The sequence below is a fragment of the Clytia hemisphaerica genome, unplaced genomic scaffold (genome assembly GCF_902728285.1).
Source record: "Clytia hemisphaerica strain Z4C2 unplaced genomic scaffold, Clytia hemisphaerica genome assembly, whole genome shotgun sequence".
In the NCBI taxonomy this organism is placed as follows: domain Eukaryota; kingdom Metazoa; phylum Cnidaria; class Hydrozoa; order Leptothecata; family Clytiidae; genus Clytia; species Clytia hemisphaerica.
The window spans coordinates 678,249-697,734 of NW_027104192.1; the positions used below are offsets into that span (position 1 = coordinate 678,249).

The 19,486-nt window shown below is 35.6% G+C and overlaps 3 protein-coding genes across 3 annotated transcripts; all 3 read right to left on the reverse strand.

The window, feature by feature from the left end:
• Positions 1-4,015: 4,015 nt before the first annotated feature.
• LOC136815095 (uncharacterized) lies at positions 4,016-5,251 on the reverse strand. Its single transcript, XM_067071533.1, has one exon. The coding sequence runs from the start codon at positions 5,249-5,251 to the stop codon at positions 4,016-4,018; it is 1,236 nt and encodes a 411-aa protein (XP_066927634.1).
• A 9,446-nt stretch (positions 5,252-14,697) lies between these two features.
• On the reverse strand, positions 14,698-15,591 carry LOC136815096 (uncharacterized). Its single transcript, XM_067071534.1, has one exon. The coding sequence runs from the start codon at positions 15,589-15,591 to the stop codon at positions 14,698-14,700; it is 894 nt and encodes a 297-aa protein (XP_066927635.1).
• Positions 15,592-15,863: 272 nt separating this feature from the next.
• LOC136815097 (uncharacterized) lies at positions 15,864-16,412 on the reverse strand. The gene has a single exon (XM_067071537.1). The coding sequence runs from the start codon at positions 16,410-16,412 to the stop codon at positions 15,864-15,866; it is 549 nt and encodes a 182-aa protein (XP_066927638.1).
• Between the last annotated feature and the right edge of the window lie 3,074 nt (positions 16,413-19,486).

Sequence of the window (19,486 nt, forward strand, 5' to 3'; positions counted from 1 at the left end):
TTGAAATGTCAATTTCCTATATTTTTTTGTTTTAATCATTTTTTTGGGATTTCTTGAGGATGGAAATGTCAAATTTCCCAAATTGGAACTATGTGACATTTGCTAATTCCCATAACTGGAAGTTCATATTTCCTGGTATTCCTTATAATTAAAAGTCATCTTTAATAGGTTGTAAAAAGCTTCAAATTACATGTGAGGAAAGATGACCATAAAATCTTCGTAATCTAATCATTTTACCAACTTGACGCTACAAGGATACACAAAATGGCAAACCAACAAATATACATAACATAAATATTTATTTAACATGTTTCATTTCAAAGCACAAAGATAAAAAAGCTATGATATTGTATAAAAAATCCATCAAATCCACCATCTCACCATCAATCAAATTCCTGTTGAGTCTAGTTATAGAACCTGCATACAGTATATGAAATTTTGTGTACAATAATCTGTTGAGTGTATCATTAAAACTGTGATTTCTGAGATTTCCGATGAATGTTTAGTTTACCCATTCTACAAGTTTATGTCTGGAGCAGAGATATGAGTTTTNTTTTTCAATGCAACATTTGAATTTTCAGATTCAGGAATAGTTTGTCTAACAGAAAATGTATAACATGCCATAGTTTTGTTGGCTACATCAGTCAGAAAACACATTTTAAACACGGCAATTATGAAAAATTCACTATGGTCAGAGCCCTTAAGAAATCCTTGACTTTATTTTGTCAGAATCAAACCACAGTGTGACTGTTATAATTGCAGGAAAAAAATACATTGAGAATTGAGATATTTATTATACGTTTTTTTATAAGAGCAAAGAATATAAGAACATAAGGCCAAAATACTAAGAACATGTTAAGGCTTCGCAGACTCTAAAACAGCCGATTTCTTAGTAAAATGGACAAAAATACTCAAAAAATGGTAAAGATAAGAACATGTTAAGAACATTTTTAGGCTTAAAACTCAGAAAGTTAAGATCATCCGAAGGCTTCTAGAATTTTGGATGTTCTTATAAAAAAACAACGTGTATACTTATCCGAACAACATAAACAGAGGGGTTGTTTTTCAAAAATAAACAATACTAGTATATTACAAAGTTCCAGATTCCAAATATGTCTCAAACTTGCTTTAGGCGGCTTTTAGTCAATTCAAAGAATAGTCCATTCGCCCATTCACTTAAAAAAAAAAAGTCTATTCACGATAAGTGTGCACTCTTTTTTCTTTTACCTATAACTTTTGAAGGAATTCTTTAATCTTCATAAATTTGGTATCGTTGGAGAGATATTTGTGAGTGGAACAATTTAAAATCAAAAAGTCTTTTAAAACATTCTAAAAATGAAGATGAAAATGAAGAAGAAAAAAATGAAGATCTTGTAGAAAAGTGCTATAACCATCATTTTCACTTAAGTGAATCCTTGATCATCGAACGTCATCACTGTGAAAAAAATTCTCAAAAATAATCATTCAGTCAAAAGATATCAAACAAAGTTATAAGCTGATTGACGTCTAAAAACGCTGTTTTCTCCTGTTTTCTGCTAATTTCTAGGCTACTGTTTTTGGGGGTTAATCACTTATAAACTTTGTATCATAACTTTATCTTGAATAATTATTTTAGCTAAATTTTTTCACAATGATGACCTCCTAAGATCAAAGAATCTCTCCAATGAAAATGAAAGTTATAGCACTTCTCTACAAGATCTTCATTTTTTTCTTCTTCATTTTCATCTTCGTTTTTAGAATTTTTTTAAAGACTTTTTGATTTCAAATTGTTCCACTCACAAATATCTCTCCAACGATACCAAATTTATAAAGATTTAAGAATTCCTTCAAAAGTTGTAGGTAAAAGAAAAAAGAGTGCACACTTATCGTGAATAGACTTTTAGTATTAAAAAGGCGTGATATCTAGAGAGAGGGTCGCGTTTTTAAAAACATATCACATTAAAATTTAAAATATTTTCGAATGGTAGTCCAGAACCGGGGTTTCAATACACAGGTTGCAAATTAAAGTCTGAAGACTTAATGGTTCTAGAAAAGCAAAGAGTGATTACCCCTGCCGGCACACCTAACTCTAGGGGAAGTCCTAAATACTTCTTCTCGCCTTGACAACTGTCTACAACTCTATTCCATTACGGTCATTCAAAAAGCCTAGACAGCCACATGACTTTGTCTCCACTCCAACACAAAAATAGGATCTTCATCTTTTCAAAGTTTGTTCTAATGGCCCAAGCCCCATGTTATGATTTATCTAGCATACACGTCTGACATTTCCATGACACCTTGGTTCAATCCCCATCTTCTTTTCTTCAAAACATTGTTCTGATTACACCTTCTATGCTCCAGCAATCCCTCTCTACTCATTGTCAAGCAGCCCAATCTGCTCCCAGAACACTTTCTCAGCTCTTCCTTAAGCAGCACTGACTTTTTTTTTTGACAAACCTACTACTGGTAATTAGATTGATATAGATTACCCGTCTGCTTTCAGGATTTCTGTGTTGTGGGATAGATAGCTTTTACTCGAAATTTTTATGTTACATGACATTTATTTCTGATTGGTTCGAATTTATTGAGACTGACAAAGTTATCAACTGTAAGTTGTAAAGCACGTAACATGGGAATAAGATCACGTGAACCTTTCCGAGTAATCACATGCTTTGACTGCATTGTTATAATTTTGCAACCCGTGTATTGAGAAGTGAGTGATATCTAGCGAATATTAATATTATAGGTGATTTCTGTACCTAACTCGAGATATTATTGAGCTTCAAAAAGCGCAAAAAACTGGACAAAACAGCTGTTTCTGGCTGAAAAACACGGTTTTCAAGGGTTAATATCTCGAGTTAGGTACAGAAATCACCTATACTTGCAATATACCTCTAATCTTAATTTTTTGAGAGCTTTCCAAAAATATACAACAGGTCCCCGTTTTCTCAAGCTAAAATTTTCATAAATTTTTGACCCTATGATTTTTGCCTGAGACCTTCATATTTGTATATGTAATCACATGATAACGAGTGCAATTCGAATATAATTGCTCGAGTGATTTTTTTTGTTATTAATTTTCCGAGTCCGAAAGGACGAGGAAAATTCGCAGTTGTATTGAAGTTTTTACAAGATGGTCACATAATTGGTTATTCAAAACAATAGAGATGACGCGTTCTTTAGAAAAATATAATAAAAGTTTTTGTTTGAATAGTTAACGACCAATCCAATGACAAAAATTCTTGTAAATGTTCAACTTGACCCAAAATTCGAAACAAAAAAATCACGAGTGCAATTTTCGAATTGTAAGAGTTAACAGATGTTAGTTTTTAAGTTAAGGCCAGGAACACATTCAAGTGAAGTTTCGAGATGGTGGGATGAAAAATGTGTATTTTACAGACCAGAATATTTCAAATTGTTCATAAAAATTAAGATCTCTCTTTAGTTTTGACACCTCAAACGTTGTCTGAGACTTATATTTTCAATCAATTGAAGCATTTTTGTTGATTAATATCTATAACTATATATACATTCTTAGTTTAGAAGTCTGACTTAACAGAAGTTAAGTGCCTTTGGTATTTTACAGACCACTTTTCTGGCTGCTTTGATAATAATGACCAAGAAATTTCATTTCTCTTTTTTGATAAAGAAAATCAATGGGTCGCTAGGTGAAGATTGATAAAAATATATGCGATGATGGAAGAGAAAACATAAAAGGAACGGCGCCCGATTTTCAAAACTGATATCTTGGCTTCTAATGGCTATATAAGATTTATTTTCATCAATCTAGACAGTTAAAATCCTTTTCTGAGAAAAAAAAAATCAGTACTCAAATATCCTTGTTTAAAGCTCTTTTTTCTATAGCGCGTTCAAAAAGAGAGAAATGAAACTGGAACTACTACGTCATAAACGGCAAAAGAGGAACTTCTTTGATAAACAATTAAGAAAGAGTGGTTTACGTTATTGAGTAATATTATACACCATACATATATATTAAAAATACTGAAGATACAACTATGAAAAAAATGTACAAATTTTAACAAAATCTAGACCTGCTTTTTCTGACAACTTCCTCCTTATCTGGTTTAGGTTCTGTAGCGATATTTTTTGGTGGCTTAGGCAGGTTTGGGAGAGGGTATTTCTCACGAGTTTCCCGTAGATAAAAAACCTCTTCGAGAATGTTGCTTATGTAGCTTTTGTCCTTCGCTTCTTTGATTGGTTTAGATACCCAACTTTGAGTGATACGAGTGAATGTGATCTTGTTACGTTTTTTGCCAGATTTGGTTTCAGCTTGCTGTAGACCAACAGATGAATTATGATCTAAAACTGCAAGTTGTGATCGAGCAACCATAACCTCGTATGAAAAGTGCAGACGTTTCGGACAATATTTATTATACAAGGAATGAAATACTTCTAAATTTCCTGTGTGGTTAAATTCGGTAAGATATGGAAAATCTTTTAAAAGTTTAGGATCAGCAACAATTTTCTTGAGTGCAACAAATGCTGACGAATCTTTTTTCAGCCATTTACGTCCAAGGCGTTTCCCATGCTCACATGATTTATAATGCTTGTTTCCTTTGAACGTATGTTTATTGGTGATGTGCTCCAGAATACTGAGCCACTTTTCCTTTAAGATTTCAACATTTCCACCGCACGTTTTACAACACCACCAAAAATGGTTGATAATCGATTTTACCCACAACAACAACTCGGCATTTTTCTTAGCTTTAGCTGCTTTCATCAGCCGTTTTTTTATGCTCTTACAAAAATGCCAAATGTCGAATTGGTGAGGAATGTCTTTACATTCTGTTCTCATGAACTTTCTTACTTGTGTATGGCGGTCAGTAGTGAGGCTTAGAATTTTGATTCCGTACTCTTTGAGGCGTCTCAGTAAATCTTTAAGTCCAAAAAGCTCCATTCGATTGGAATTTCCTGCTATACGGCAATGTGAAACGTTAAAGTCTACAATTTGACCATCAGCAGAGTTCATTATCGTGTAAGTACCGTACTTAGCGCTGTAGCCGGGAGAATCGCATCTTCCATCTCCGTTAACGTGAATCGGACCGTTCTCAATAATCTCAGCGATGATTATTTCTCTGAATGTAGTGTAGACGTGATGAATAGCAGGTAGGAGATAAGCTTTCTGCATTTTGTAAAACGATCTCTCACTAATAAAGGCTACCTTGGCGATTCCCATCATCTCACTTATTCGACGATAAGTAGCACCTGAACAGAGAACTGATGCTGCCATAAGAATGTTCCCTTCAGCCATTCCTCTCACATCTGGTTGTGACTCCCATTTGGTTTCGTGATTATTCACACAAAGCTTTGTAACGATTATCTTAGTTCCTCGGGTGACACATTTCGTTATCGAGGCAATTTGGTGGCATAGAGAAACAAAATGAAAGAAGTTGTGCTAGACAAGACCAGTAAACGATGAACTTTGTGTCTTTGTTGGGCAAGCCGATCGACTCCTCACTCTCTACATCACTATCTGAATCACTGTCTGTGGGATCGGGTTCGAATGTCAGATCTGATGGGTCGTCCTCTTCTTCATCAGAGCTACTATCGATTACGTCCATCGGTTCCTTGTCATCACTACTTTCAATTTTAAACGTGACCATCACATCAGGTGGAAATGTTATTTCTGTATTTGTCTCTTTTACCTTTGTGTCTGTCTTTTTCTTCTCAAATTTCACTTTCAATGGTCCTGGGAAATCAATGTTATGAGTTCTCTCTTTATCCTGTGAGTGATTGGGTTGGTCATGGTATTGTGTTCCCCGAGATGTCACTTTTTTGAAGGGTGTGTCCCAGCTGATATGGACTTGTCTACCATGACAGGTGCCTTTGAAACAGGTTCGATATTTTCGGTGCTGGTTGGCTCGACATTTCTCTCTTCGTAAACTTTTAAACTTTTTCAATAAATTGTCGTTTATTTGCGCGCTCAGACCTTGCTTTTGACATTGGCCTTGACTTAGGTTCTTTCGAGAAGCAAAAAATGGTTGGCACTGCATCTTCCTTCAATTTTCGTTTCGATGGTATTCCCATAAGTTCAGCCTGTAAAAGTAAAAAAGCAAATTAAGCCAAAGTTGTTGTTAACACCCCTGTTTCATATGTGCTCAAAATCTTATAAGTCTAATCCAAACCATCCAAGTGACCTTATTGAGCCAGAATTTAGTGGATACTATCCCAAGTGAGTGAAAACACTACACCAAGGCACTGAGACAGGGGTGCTAAAGATATTTCAGCTGTGGGGGATTTCTCACAAATGCGGGCTAGCTACGGCTATTAAGAGAGAAGGATCCCATTGGGATAAGGAAAGAGAAAAAACAAGCATTTACCTGGAGGTCTCGTTCGAAACAGGAGCTCTCAAAATGTTCTGAACAAAGCACAAGACTCTTTGGTAATTTTCCTTCCCTTCGTATATTTCGTTCCCATTGCTCTCGAAGGCTTGCATTCTTAGGAAGAGAGTGAAAACTGAGGGTTTTCTTTATTTGTTTGGTTGCGTCGTTTTTTGGTTCACTTTGAGTCTTGTCGTCATTCTTTTCGTGTTGCTTCTTCTTTTCCTTTGCTTTCTCCTCACCACGGTTGGTACAACCATAAGCACCGCAACTTGAAACCATTTTACTTTTACTGCTTCTACAATTAAATTCTTCACAAAATGATTTTTCTTCTCTCTTAAAATCGTAAAATCCTTCTACTGTAAAACGAGAGATGAGAGAGCCGTTTTGCTTATCATCTCATTATAACATTTGTTTAATCTGCCTTTTGCCTTTTATGACGTAAAATTCTGCGCTCGACCTAGTTTCCTGAATGTACAAAAGTGGGTCTTTTCAAAGCTTAATAAACGCAGAGATTGTTATGACTTTTAGAAAAAAAGAGAAAGTTTTGTGAAGAGATTTTTTTGGGATGTGATTTTTTAATGTGAAGCTTCATGAATTTTAATTCTTTAAAATTAGTGCCGTTCCCCTTTAAAAAGCTCTATTTAAGCGATTTAAGGCTTTTTGAAAATAAAAGTAGCTGAAGATATTAAATGGCGACTCAAATCCAGACTGACCAGTCATGTGTTTACATTTTAGCCGAAAGTCTTAATAACGACTCAAACTTTAAAGGTTTTATTTTAACACAAGTGTTCCCATTTCATATCAGACACATATTTCATAACGGGACAGTGTCTGCCTATTGTTCTATTATGCTGATATAAACAAAGAATGTTTTTCTATTCCTCTTTCTGACCAATCTTGCTCCGCATACGTGTCAATCCAATGGGAGAAAGCTTGTGAATTAAAATTGATGAGTAAGCAAACGATATCACTCTTATTTTAAAAAGAAAACCTTTAAGTTTAATAATCTTGATAACTATTAAGCTTGTATTAGTACTAGTAGGACAACCTAGATTAGTAGGATACATGCAACATTCAAGGTGGCGTACAGTACCTAATCTAAATTCCAGATCAAAGCCATCGGTATCGGCGCGTTTGACATTTCTTTCTAGGCTTTAAAACCTTTTCCTAGTTCTAAAGTAATACAGTTTTTCGTCGATATCTTTAAGACACTACTAATGAAGATTTTGCTGTATCAACTTAAAGAGAGTATGGTGGTATCCGTAACCCAGAAAGATCAGTAAAATTTGTACTTGGGGCCTTATACTGCATCCGATGAGAAATTTTTTTGCATTTATTGGTTATCTCCAAACAGACCCTGGTTGATCCACTAAGTTGTACGAAAGATCACATTCCCAACATCACTTTAGATTAGAGGGTTGAAATGGCGATCTGATACGAGAAATTTATCTGGAAACTTGTCGAAAAAAGCTTTTTATGCTGGTTTTTAAAAGGTTTTCAATTTTTAGCATAAATATATAAAGAAGAAAGTAGCTCCAGTCTACGCTAGATTATGCGGTTGATTCTCACTCAGGTCTTTTTATTCGAATCAATTTAACCAGGACGGGATGGGATGTTGCTTACGCTAAACTGTGTAAAGGCTACCTCCAACTTTTATACGACCACCTTAGACCTACATTGCTGAATCACATTAACTGATGACTACTATGTATCTGATCGCCGAACTCCTTGAGACAACGTTGAGATGTGCTTTTTTCTAAATCATTATCTTCCCAGGCGAGCGATGAGGAGAATTCGGTAGTAGCGGTCAAGGCGTTAACCTGTACTATGACTCACCCATACACACCAAACCAACTGAGCTAACAACCACTAAGCTAACCATAGCCACCAAGTCTTAAAATACCCCTTAAAAGGAAGAGATTGTCAATCCCATTGGATACTTTTCTTAACCTTATTCCCACAGATTCAATGGGTCGTTGAGACAGGGATCTTCTATTGATCAAATCTAAAATGATATTCAATTTTGGTTCTTTAAAACCATTCAACTTGCATTGAAGACGATTGTCTCTTGTTTCCCTGTAAAAATAATAGCGAGTACCAATATTGATAGCGCAACATTATTCTTGGTAAGTTTAAACTTAAGATTGTATTTCTCAAGCCTAAAAGAGATGTTTTAGATGATTCACGTGCACGGTATAAATATTGACATAACGAGACAAGCACAAAGGATCGCCGTAGGTCTTTTGAATCGAAAAAAGGTTACTGAAAATTTACAAAATTGAGTGAATAATGATATTATTGGTCATATCTATCCTACAGTGTATCCGGAGGATAGTAGATTAACAAATCCTCAGAATTCATAACACTAACGTTTATTGTCGATTTTTCTATTAGAAAAATCCGTCGAAGCAACAGATCCTGAGGATTTTTTTGTACCAATCTGTTCCCCTTTTTTCCAGATACACTCTACTGTTTGTTTTTTACATTATTTTTGGCATATTTTTTGTAACAGTGAAAAACACCTCAAGGAATCAAGATTAAGATCCAGATAGCAAAGTTTCGAGAGGACGAGTTTTAGAGATAGCGAGCGCTTTTAGCCTAAATTTGCTTGCCAAAAATATATAGTGCTTTAGGGTACGAGCATACTAGTACTGCTCGGGATATGTATTTTTGGTAAGCTTGATGATGTCATGCTTACGATTATCATTTCACTATTTAAAGTTTTATTGATGGAAAATGCCGTATATTTTCTGGTCTATAAATTATTACATTTTTCCAATTTCATCTAATTCAAAATAAACAGAAACGCATTTTCGACACATGACAACTTTAAAAGCGTTTCAACTTTGATTTACATGACTTGATGACAAGTGAGATATTTCAAATTCATTTAATTTTATTTAAATCAAAAGTAGCCAGAAAAGTGGTCTGTAAAATACCAAAAGCACTTAACAACTGTTAAGTCAGACTTCTAAACTAAGAATGTATATATAGTTATAGATATTATCAACAAAAATGCTTCAATTGATTGAAAATATGAGTCTCAGACAACGTTTGAGGTGTCAAAAGTAAAGAGAGATCTTAATTCTTATGAAAAATTCGAAATATTCTGGTCTGTAAAATACACATTTTTCATCCCACCATCTCAAAACTTACTTGAATATTCCTGGCCTTAAAAACTAACATCTGTGAAATTTTAATGAGGTTTACTTGGCTTTTTGCTGAGCTATAAAGAAAAACGTCAAGATTTGTTCTTGTATTTTGGGGCAGTTTTGACCGAACTTTTCAAAATAAATGGACTGTAAATAAAAAAATAGTCGTCTAAAATCCATAAAACTTTCCACAATGCTGCAACTATACCGACTACGAGCAATGAAGGCATTAACATCTATTTCATGGAAGAATTTGGCCCTGTGTAAAATTTAAAAGTTTTATTTCTTCTGTAAATTAGATTTTTTCACAAAATTTTGATATTCGGGTCTGTAAAATACACATTATTCGTGCTACCATCTTGAAATTTTTCACACGCAATCTTTAATGCTTTATCTAAAACCATGCAAAGTTTTAATAGGTTTTGATATGTAGTTCATGAGATATCTTGAAATGCAGTACCCTACCCCAGGCAAATCGGCTCCAAAAACGATTGCCACGTACCCTCGAAACACCCCCTCTGAAAAGTTATTGCCCCCTGGTTAGCCTGAAAACCATCGCGATTCTCAAAATATAGATATGTTTGAACCCAAAAACAGTTTCAAACCTTTTTCACCGTCAAGGTGGTACCTCATGCCCCATATTGCCTGGACTAGAGGGCGTGCCAAATAAGAAAAAATAACCCATCGGGCGATTAGTCCGAAAATCACACCATGAAGTGTCCGAAAAAAAATTGGAAACATCGTAATTTCGATTTCTCTAAGGTTGAAGTTTCCAAAAATGTATAACAAGTGCTTCTAACAAAACAATCGAGCGATTTTACAAAATGCCCTCTACTAGTAATATTAGAGTAAGAATACTACTTACTAACAAAAATTACCCAGTAGAGAGAAGTTGTCCCATGGATATGTAAACCTTTTGGAATTTGTAGGATCCCCTGGATGTCCGTTGCTTTATAACATCAAATCATTCAAACTTCTTATTCCACTGCACTGGTTACATACTCTCGGGTACGTAATAGCCGGGGGGTTTGGAATAAGCGGGGGGGGGGGGGGGGGGGGGTTGGAAAAAATCTCAAATATTAATAAGCGGGGGGGGGTTGGAATAAAAAAAAATGTCCTGGGTGGAAAACTTTTGAAAAGGAGGTTAATACAGCAGAATTAGGACAAAAGAGGGAACTTTCAAAAACATTTTCCCAAAGATCAATAAGCGGGGGGGTTGGAATAAGAACGTCCTGGGTGGAAAATTTTCGAAAAATTAATTAGCGGGGGGGGGGGGGCGGCTATTAGGTACCCGAGAGTAAGAGTTTCTCTTACATTGAATTTAAAGTGATTATCAGATAATTTTTTATATTTGGCTTAGGGATGTCTTTTATGGTCCTAAGAAACACCTCCAAAGTTTTTGACCCAATTATTTTCCAAAGCTGAGATATTCCACTTTGAATTTTTAAATTTTTACTTGAAAACAATAGAAATTCGACGTAAAGACTTTGTAAAGGCTCATTTTTAGAGATTTCAAAGTCAAATATCTCAGTTTTCGTAAAAAATTGGGTCAAAAGTTTAGAAGTGTCTCTCTGGACCATAAAAGTATCTCTAAGCCAAATATAAAAAATCAACTGATAATCCTTTAAAGGGAGAAAAGGGGCCATTCAAAAAGTACGTTCGTCCAAATTTCCCTATTTTCAGACCCCCTCCCCCCTTGTTCGTCAGCGTTCGTTTTGAAAGTACCCCCCCCCCCCTTTGTTACGTTCGTTTTTCTCAAAATTGTTACCCCCCCCCCCCCCCCGATTTCCGATTTCACCCTAATTCTTACAACAATCACAAATACATAAAAAATTATCTTTGGTTATCGATTCAAAGAAAAAATGTAATTAGGAGATAGATAGAAAAAGATTTTTCATAGACTAAGTTAAAAGTCACGCTTGTGACAAGCACCCCCCCCCCCAAAGCGAACGTACACAGATCGACTTGACCCCCCCTCCCCCCTCGTTCGTTTTCGTTCGCTTTTTTGCTGACCCCCTACCCCCCTCGGCGACGAACGTACTTTTTGAATGGCCCCAAATGCTATATAAAAGGGGATATAAACAGTTACAGGAAAGTCTTTCGAGAATTGTGTTCACCGGTATTTAAATAACGCTGTACTTCAAATAAAAAAGCACCGAATTTTAATAACTAATTCATTTAAAGCTTTGTTGAGGAGCGAGCAGGTTCTGCCATTCGGTACATCCACAAGCCAAACAAAGCTTAACACTTACCGTAAGGGAACTAATTTTCGCGGATTGGTACATTATGCGGAACTAATTTTCGCAGTTGACACTAATTCTTTCATATTCCCCAAGTTTTTGAGGATTTTTAGCTAAAATTACATTTCGCAGAACTAATTTGCGCGGTAGACACCAAAAAACGCAACAGTTAGTTCCGGCGAAAATTAGTCCCCATAAAAAAAATAAGTTCCCTTAAGATAGTGTTTTGACCATTTTAGTACAACATGCTTGAACCAAAACAACTTATATCAATAGGTTGGATCAAAGACNTCCCCGCTATAAGGGGAAATATTATTGAATATTTCCCCGCTATAAGGGGAAATATTAGTTAAAAAGGCATTTCTCCGATCCTTGGCTACTTACGCCCTTTTTGCGCCCTTAAAGGGGGCGGCAATCCGCCACCACATTGTTTGTTTTTGTTTTCATTTGCTTTAGTTATTCAGACAAAATCATACGGATTTACCTTGATGTTACGCACATGTTTTTGAGTAATCAAGACACGAATAATACAGATCAAAATACAAGATGGACGAAAATTCACTCTTGGCTTTTTAAAAGTTATAACTCTTCTCTGACGAACAAAAAACATACAATTTTCATCTAATTGGCGACCAATAATTACATGAAATGTGAGGCTAACACTTCAACTGTAATCATCAGTAATTTCAAGAGTTTTTCATTATTGATTTCAATTTCAATTTCAATTTCAATATCTTTTTATAACAGTTAAAAATGATCTAAAAGATACAATTCCATGAATAAAAATATCCTATAAGAGGATTTCAAAGCTATTCACAGTAAAAATAACCTATTATGGAATATAGGTTACAAGGAAAAACATACTATATACGTTATTTTACAGTTTACTATTAAAAACAAAATATAAACAGGGAAGAAGGACTATATAGATTGTCCCATGAAACAACTAAGAGAAAAAAAAAAGCATTTCACCAATAAAATGTGAATTTAGAAATACTATATGTTATGTGGATAAGCTCCACAAGGTTCAACAACCACAAGGTGTCAATTAAAATTATATATAAATCAAAAATGTCTATATAAATCAAAAAATGTCTAGAAATATAAGAGATTATTTACTCATTTTTCAAATCTTTCTTCAAATGAGTAGAGAAAGCTGTAGAAGAGTACTCAGCTAATTTATAACAATTCCTATGCTTCCAGAACTGAGGCCCATGGAACATTAGCGGACAGAGAGCTTGGTCAAAATGAATAGTACCAACATTGTTTTTAGAATTTTTCCTAGCGATCATATTGCCAGTTTGAGATCTTTGGAAGAGACAAATCAATGAAGATGGAAGATGATTGTTTAGGAATTTATGTATGAGAAAAAGAGATATCATATTCTTTCTAGGAAGAAACCAGCCAACTTTGTGTAGAATACCTATATTCTGCTTAATTCTTGTGTGCAGTCTCTTGAGATGTTCTCTCCAGCTCAGTTTATGATCAATGACTACTCCAAGGTATTTAGCTTCATTGACATGGTTCAGAGTCTGACCTGAAATAGAAATGTTGAAATTAGTTTGTTTGTGCTCACTGAAGATCATATAGTTGGATTTAGAGATATTTAGAGTAAGTTGATTAGCTCCTAGCCAGTCTGAAATCTTGCCAACCTCAACATTAATAAGATTTTGAAGAGCTTCAGGGTTTTTATGACTCATAAAAAGACACGTATCGTCAGCAAACAACGTCTGGGAGAATGATGAATTCAATGACAGGTCATTAATATAAATCAAGAAAAGAAGGGGACCAAGCACTGAACCTTGGGGGACCCCGTGAGACATGGGTAAGGGTGTTGAATTAGCGTCGTTGCAGTAAACGCTTTGTTTTCTGTTTGCAAGATAACTCGAAACCATGATAGAACAGGACCCCTTATTCCAATTTTTTCGATTTTTTTTAGCAGTATTGCATGATTAACTGTATCAAAGGCTTTTGCCAGATCGAGGAAGATTGCACAACCAGTCTCTTTGTTTTTTTTTTTCTGCATTTGTAGATAAAATTTGTGAGATGTAGGATTGCACAAGAGGTAAACTTACCTTTCTGGAACCCATATTGACCATCAAATAAAATTTTGTTCTTGTCTAGAAATTCAGTAATTCTCTCATGGACATTTTCTCAAAGATCTTATCGAATAATGGAAGGACTGATATCGTCTGTAGTTTTTTATATCCGTCTATTCCCACTTTTGAAAAGAGGTGTAACTTTTGCATGTTTCAGAAGTTCCGGGAAGACACCTGTGGACAGAGATTTGTTGATTAGTATTGCAAGTGGATTGGAAATTAAATCAGCAGTACCTTTGATGATGTTTATGGGGAAATTGTAAATGTCCTTGGCCTCTTTGAGTTAAGATTATTCAAATGTGTGTAAGCCCTCATAATCATTTGTTGGTCGAAAAAAGAAGCTGGAGTTGTTATAATTAATTTTTTTTAGATAAGAATTTAGATTATGATGTTTGGAAATTTTTTTAAGAAGGTTGGGTGCCACTTCAGAGAAGTATTTATTGAACCCTTCTGATATTTGATGAGTCCTGTGTAGACTTTATTTTGAAGATTCATGGAATTTGGAAAATGGTTTTTTTTATCTTTACCAAGAAAAGACTTGATGTTCTTCCAGAATTTCTTGATATTGTTTTTCGACAGGATAAATTTGTTCTTAAGATAGATAAATTTTTGTTTGCGAATATCTTTGTTGATTTCATGCAATAGAAGATACAAAGATTACAAAGATATCCATGGATTACCTCTTCCGAATACCAAACCAACCAACTTAAAGATTTCAGAGACATTTGCTTGACATGAAGAAAACGCTACATCCCCATAACTTTGGACATTAAATGATTGGCAAAATGGTATTAACATTCTATTGAGATGTGAAACTGGTTCAAGTTGAAGAATTGATGAGAAAAATGTGTGGGGTCAGAGATGAGCAAACTCCAAACAGGAGTCAATGAAGGCAATCGTCTGGGATGATTGCACGTTTGAATCTGACTTTCTTGATTTCATCCATCATCTCGAAATGATTGATCCAGAGACTTCTGAGGTTATCTGGAAGGACGTCATCCCAATCCATCTTTCTTTTGACCAGATCGTGGAGGTCCAACTTCATGGTTGCTACAATTGGAGTGATAAGTCCGGTGATGTCATATAACTCTGCAACTTTGGCAACACATTGACGTCGAGTTAGATCCTTTGGGATTGTAGATTGCAGTGTTGGTTTTCGCCCTCGTGACTTCTTGGCAAAGTTGAGCTGTTGTACATCGAGTGAGACTTCGTCTTCATGAGGGAACCATCTAAGTCCAGCCACTGATACTGTTGATAGTGATTCTTGTGGTCTTTGTCCAGAGAAAGTGAACCCTTTTAGACTGAAACCACCATGACTGATGACAACTTCAAGATCGTCTGCCAGTTTGTGGGCCAAGTTGACTGTTGGTGCTCCTGATAGGCAATCCTCGACATACACATCGATGGAAACTATTTGATGGATTTGTGGATGCTCCTCTTTGAACAGTCGTGCAGTTTCCCTCAATCCTCTTTCTGCTTGATTGCCACTTGATTTGATACCATATATGAGGGTTTTGATCACTTTTTCTTCTGGTGGCTTTGTAGAGTCGAGCTGATCTTGCCAAAGGTAACGCTGAAGACCCCAGTGGCTTGGATGTAGTTTGATTGAATTGTACATTTTTTGAACATCTGTGTGGAAAACCACGGAGTGACACCTCCACCGCACGAAGATGTCAACAAGACGGTTCATGTTATCCCTTCCCTTGGCGAGAAGGTCATTGAGCGAAAATCCAGAGTTGGTGGTCATGGATGCATCGAATACCACCCGACATGGCATATTTTTGTTCGTAGTTTTCCAGAGAGTCTTGATGGTCTTGGAGTAAGAAACGTAGCTCTCTATCTTTATCTCTGTACTTCTTGCGGAGCGCCTGGATGTCAGTGATGCAACGTTTCATGACATCAGTCGATTGTTTGATTAGAGGTGGAGCAAAGTCTTGAATGATGTCAAGGATTTCATCTTGATAGCCAATGAGCGAGAACAACAATGCTTTAACTTAATCTGGTTTACCGTCCATTTGGATGACTTGGTCGGACGACGGTTGAAGTTGGTCAGAAGACGGTTGAAGTTGGTCGGACGACAGTTAAAGTTGGTCGGACGACAGTTGAAGTTGGTCGGACGACAGTTGAGTTGGTCGGGACTTTGAAGTTGGTCGGACGACGGTTGAAGTTGGTCGATGACGGTTGAGTTGGTCGGACGACGGTTTTGAAGTTGGTCGACGACAATTGATTCGAATCGATCGACGACGACAAGTGAGTTGAGTCGAGTTGAACGACAGTGACAAGTGAGTGAGTCGGACGACAAGTGAGTTGAGTCGGACGACAAGTGAGTTGAGTCGAACGACAAGTGAGTTGAGTCGGACGACAAGTGAGTTGAGTCGGACGACGAAGTAGTTGAGTCAAGTGAGTAGGACGACAAGTGAGTTGAGTCGGACGACAAGTGAGTTTGAGTGAGACGACGATTGAGTCGACGAGTTGAGTCGGACGACAAGTGAGTTGAGTCGGACGACAAGTGAGTTGAGTCGGACGGCAAGTGAGTTGAGTGAGTTGACGGACAAGTGAGTTTGAGTCGGACGACAAGTGAGTTGAGTCGGACGACATGATAAAAAGTTCTTCATGTCATAGTAATTAAATTTATTAGGCTATCCTCACAGTCTTCATTTAGATTTATGTTAAGTACAGGAAGATGATTAAAGTCTTCAAAATTATTATCAAATTTAATTGATTTGGTTAGTTTGTTAGCAGTTTTAAATTCTTCAAAGGGAAAGTCAAGGGATTGAAATGGAAAATTAAGACAGTCGTTACAAGACCAGATTTTATGGTTTAATTCAAGATTTTTAGAATTAGTGCCAAGACACTTGAGGTGAATGGAGTGATTACCCAGTTTACAATGAATGTGTTTATCAAGACCAATGGTATTATTGCATTCCTTACACACGTTGGAATTAAGTTTAGTAATGTTAGAGTTAAACGTCTCGTGAGTATTTAGGTTATGATTGGTGATGTTTGAGAAAGGAAGTGTATTTGAAATGCATTTTTGACAAAAGTATGGTAGTGGTGAATTAGCTAATTGGTTATAATGCCTTGTGGTAACCTTGATGCATTTGATATGAAGCCAGGTGTTACAGATCTCACAGAAAACCCCACTGTTATTGACGTTCAGCGAGCAAACATAGCATACAGAGGATTCAAAAAGAGCTTTGTAATCGTTAGCGGCCATCATAAAGCATGCGAAAAAGTATTAATAACAGAATAACAAAGAAAATAATAGCAATAGAAAAAAAGTCTGAAAAGAACGTCTTAGTTAGCAGCAAGTCTAATGATATCACTTTTTGAGAGTACAATTTGCTTTTCAGATTTAGAGTTTCTGGAATATTTCTTCCATGCATAGGTGACCCCATTTACAGTGATGACCTTTTCATATAGTCCTGATTTTTTGAGTGCCCTCCAGGCTTCTTTAAAAATGTCACGATTGGTCTCAGTGAGACTCTCATTAAAAAATATCTGTTCACTAACATCAAATCCAACATCCTTTGTTGAGAAGTGTTTCAAATCCCACCTGGCATCATATAAAAGATCTCTAACTCTCCTACTGTTGAATTTAACAATAATTGGTGCATTCTGTCTGGACGAGGTTCTATGACTCACTTCAATATCTTCACGATACAAGTCAAAACCTAATTGGCTGGCAATGTTCAGGACTATTTCATCTGTGTCTTCATCGTTTCTCCTTGGCACTCCAAATATATTGAGCATTGTCTGCGGCCGTACTGTTCTAATTCATTCATTTTGTTCTCATTTTGTTTCATTTTTTCTTCATGTTTACGGAGTCTCTCTTTCAACTGGTCTAGCTGCTGTTCTTTGGTTTTGTTTTCAATTGATATATTTTTCAATTTAGTTTGAATGTTTTTAATCTCTTTGGTTTGATTATCAAACTTGTCGTTCAGGAAGCCCTGAGATTTTTGAATACCGTGGACTTCGTCTTTGAGTATTTTCATGGCTTCAAATGCAAGTTTAAGTTTACTGCCCATGGCATCAAGTTTACGTTTATTTATTTGTTTATTTGTGGGTTGTTACTTTTTGGTTCTTTGTTTTTATTTTGTTATTGTTGTTAGTTTTAAGGTTTGTCGCTGTTTTGCTTTGTTTGTTTTCAACTTTTGTCCACCACTTAACGCGTTAAGTTGGTGAAAATGATTTCTCGCTCAGTTTGAATGTTTTTGATTTTTAGTTTGACACGCGTTTTCTGAATTTTAATTAGCTTTTTCAGATAAAAACAATTTTCATTTTCATTCAGTATGTCGATTGGCAAGAACTCTACAAACTCCACTCTAAAGCTATTAAATATAATTATTCATAAAATTCACCATTCTTATCGCTTTTGAAGTTTTGAATTGAGCTTTCAGAAAAATTTTCAATGGAGCACCGCTAGACGTAATACTATAAGGAAGCTATATATGAGATTTGAATCTGTTATTTAAATGGTCAAACAAAAGATATAAAATACACAGCTACATAAGCTACGGTACGTGGTTAGATCTGGTTTCGATACTTTTAAAGGTAAAAAAATTAACAAAACTATGAGTTACCTTTTTTGCCTTTTGTGTGCTTACTCTTTCCTGACTTGAAAATTATTTCAACGCTCAACTCAAAACTTTTTAAGAAGGTAGATATTGCTTAAGTAAAAGTGCGCAAAAAAATTGCATTGTATTTCCCGGTCTAACAAAAGTTATAAAAGACACAACACTTTTTGCTGAAAGCATAAAAATGATAAGTTTAGCGGTCCGCTGTGCAAAAAAAATTTTCAACGCTCAACTGAATACTATAAAAGTAGTTAGATAATACTAAAATGAACCTTTATATGAAATTTCAGCCTGTAATTAACGCTCAATCAAAAGTTATAAAGACACGGTACGTTTTGTGGAAAGCATAAAAAGGACAAGTTTAGCAATCCGCTGTGCAAAAAATAACATAGTGTCAAGTAATTAAAGGATAAATCAAAGATAATCAATAAGTAGAACTTTCCTTTCATCACAACAACTCACATCTACTTTCACTTTTTCTGATAAAAAAATATATAAAAACTACAAAACTACATAAATAAAAAAAAAACAAGAAGCCCGTTGGGCGTGAAGGCCCAGCAAAAGTGAAATTTTTGCGCGCGATTTTCGCGAATTTCGGAATTTCTAAATATTCCAAAAAATGTTTAACAAGATTTCAAATTTCCCCCAGGAAAGGGATGGCCAAAGGATTTAAAATTTTACTGCGATCGAACAAAACACAATGAAAAATTAGTCAACAAGGATAATTCTCCCTTTCTTCATTTCTTAGAACAGGGAAACGTAGCATCATGGAAAAAGTTCCAATCTTGTTCAAATTTACACATGAGCTGCATTTTAGTCTCCATTGCCATAATCCATTAATAATCGGTATTTGAAATAATTCTGTGTTGCGAGTTTGAAAAATCAAACCACCAATTCGTTAAACGAGACAGATCTAGAAACAACCATTTTCACACGTAGCATCATGGAAAAAGTTCCAATCTTGTTCAAATTTACACATGAGCTGCATTTTAGTCTCCATTGCCATAATCCATTAATAATTGGTATTTGAAATAATTCTGTGTAGTGTTTGAAAAATCAAGCCACCAATCGTTAAACGAGACAGATCCAGAAATA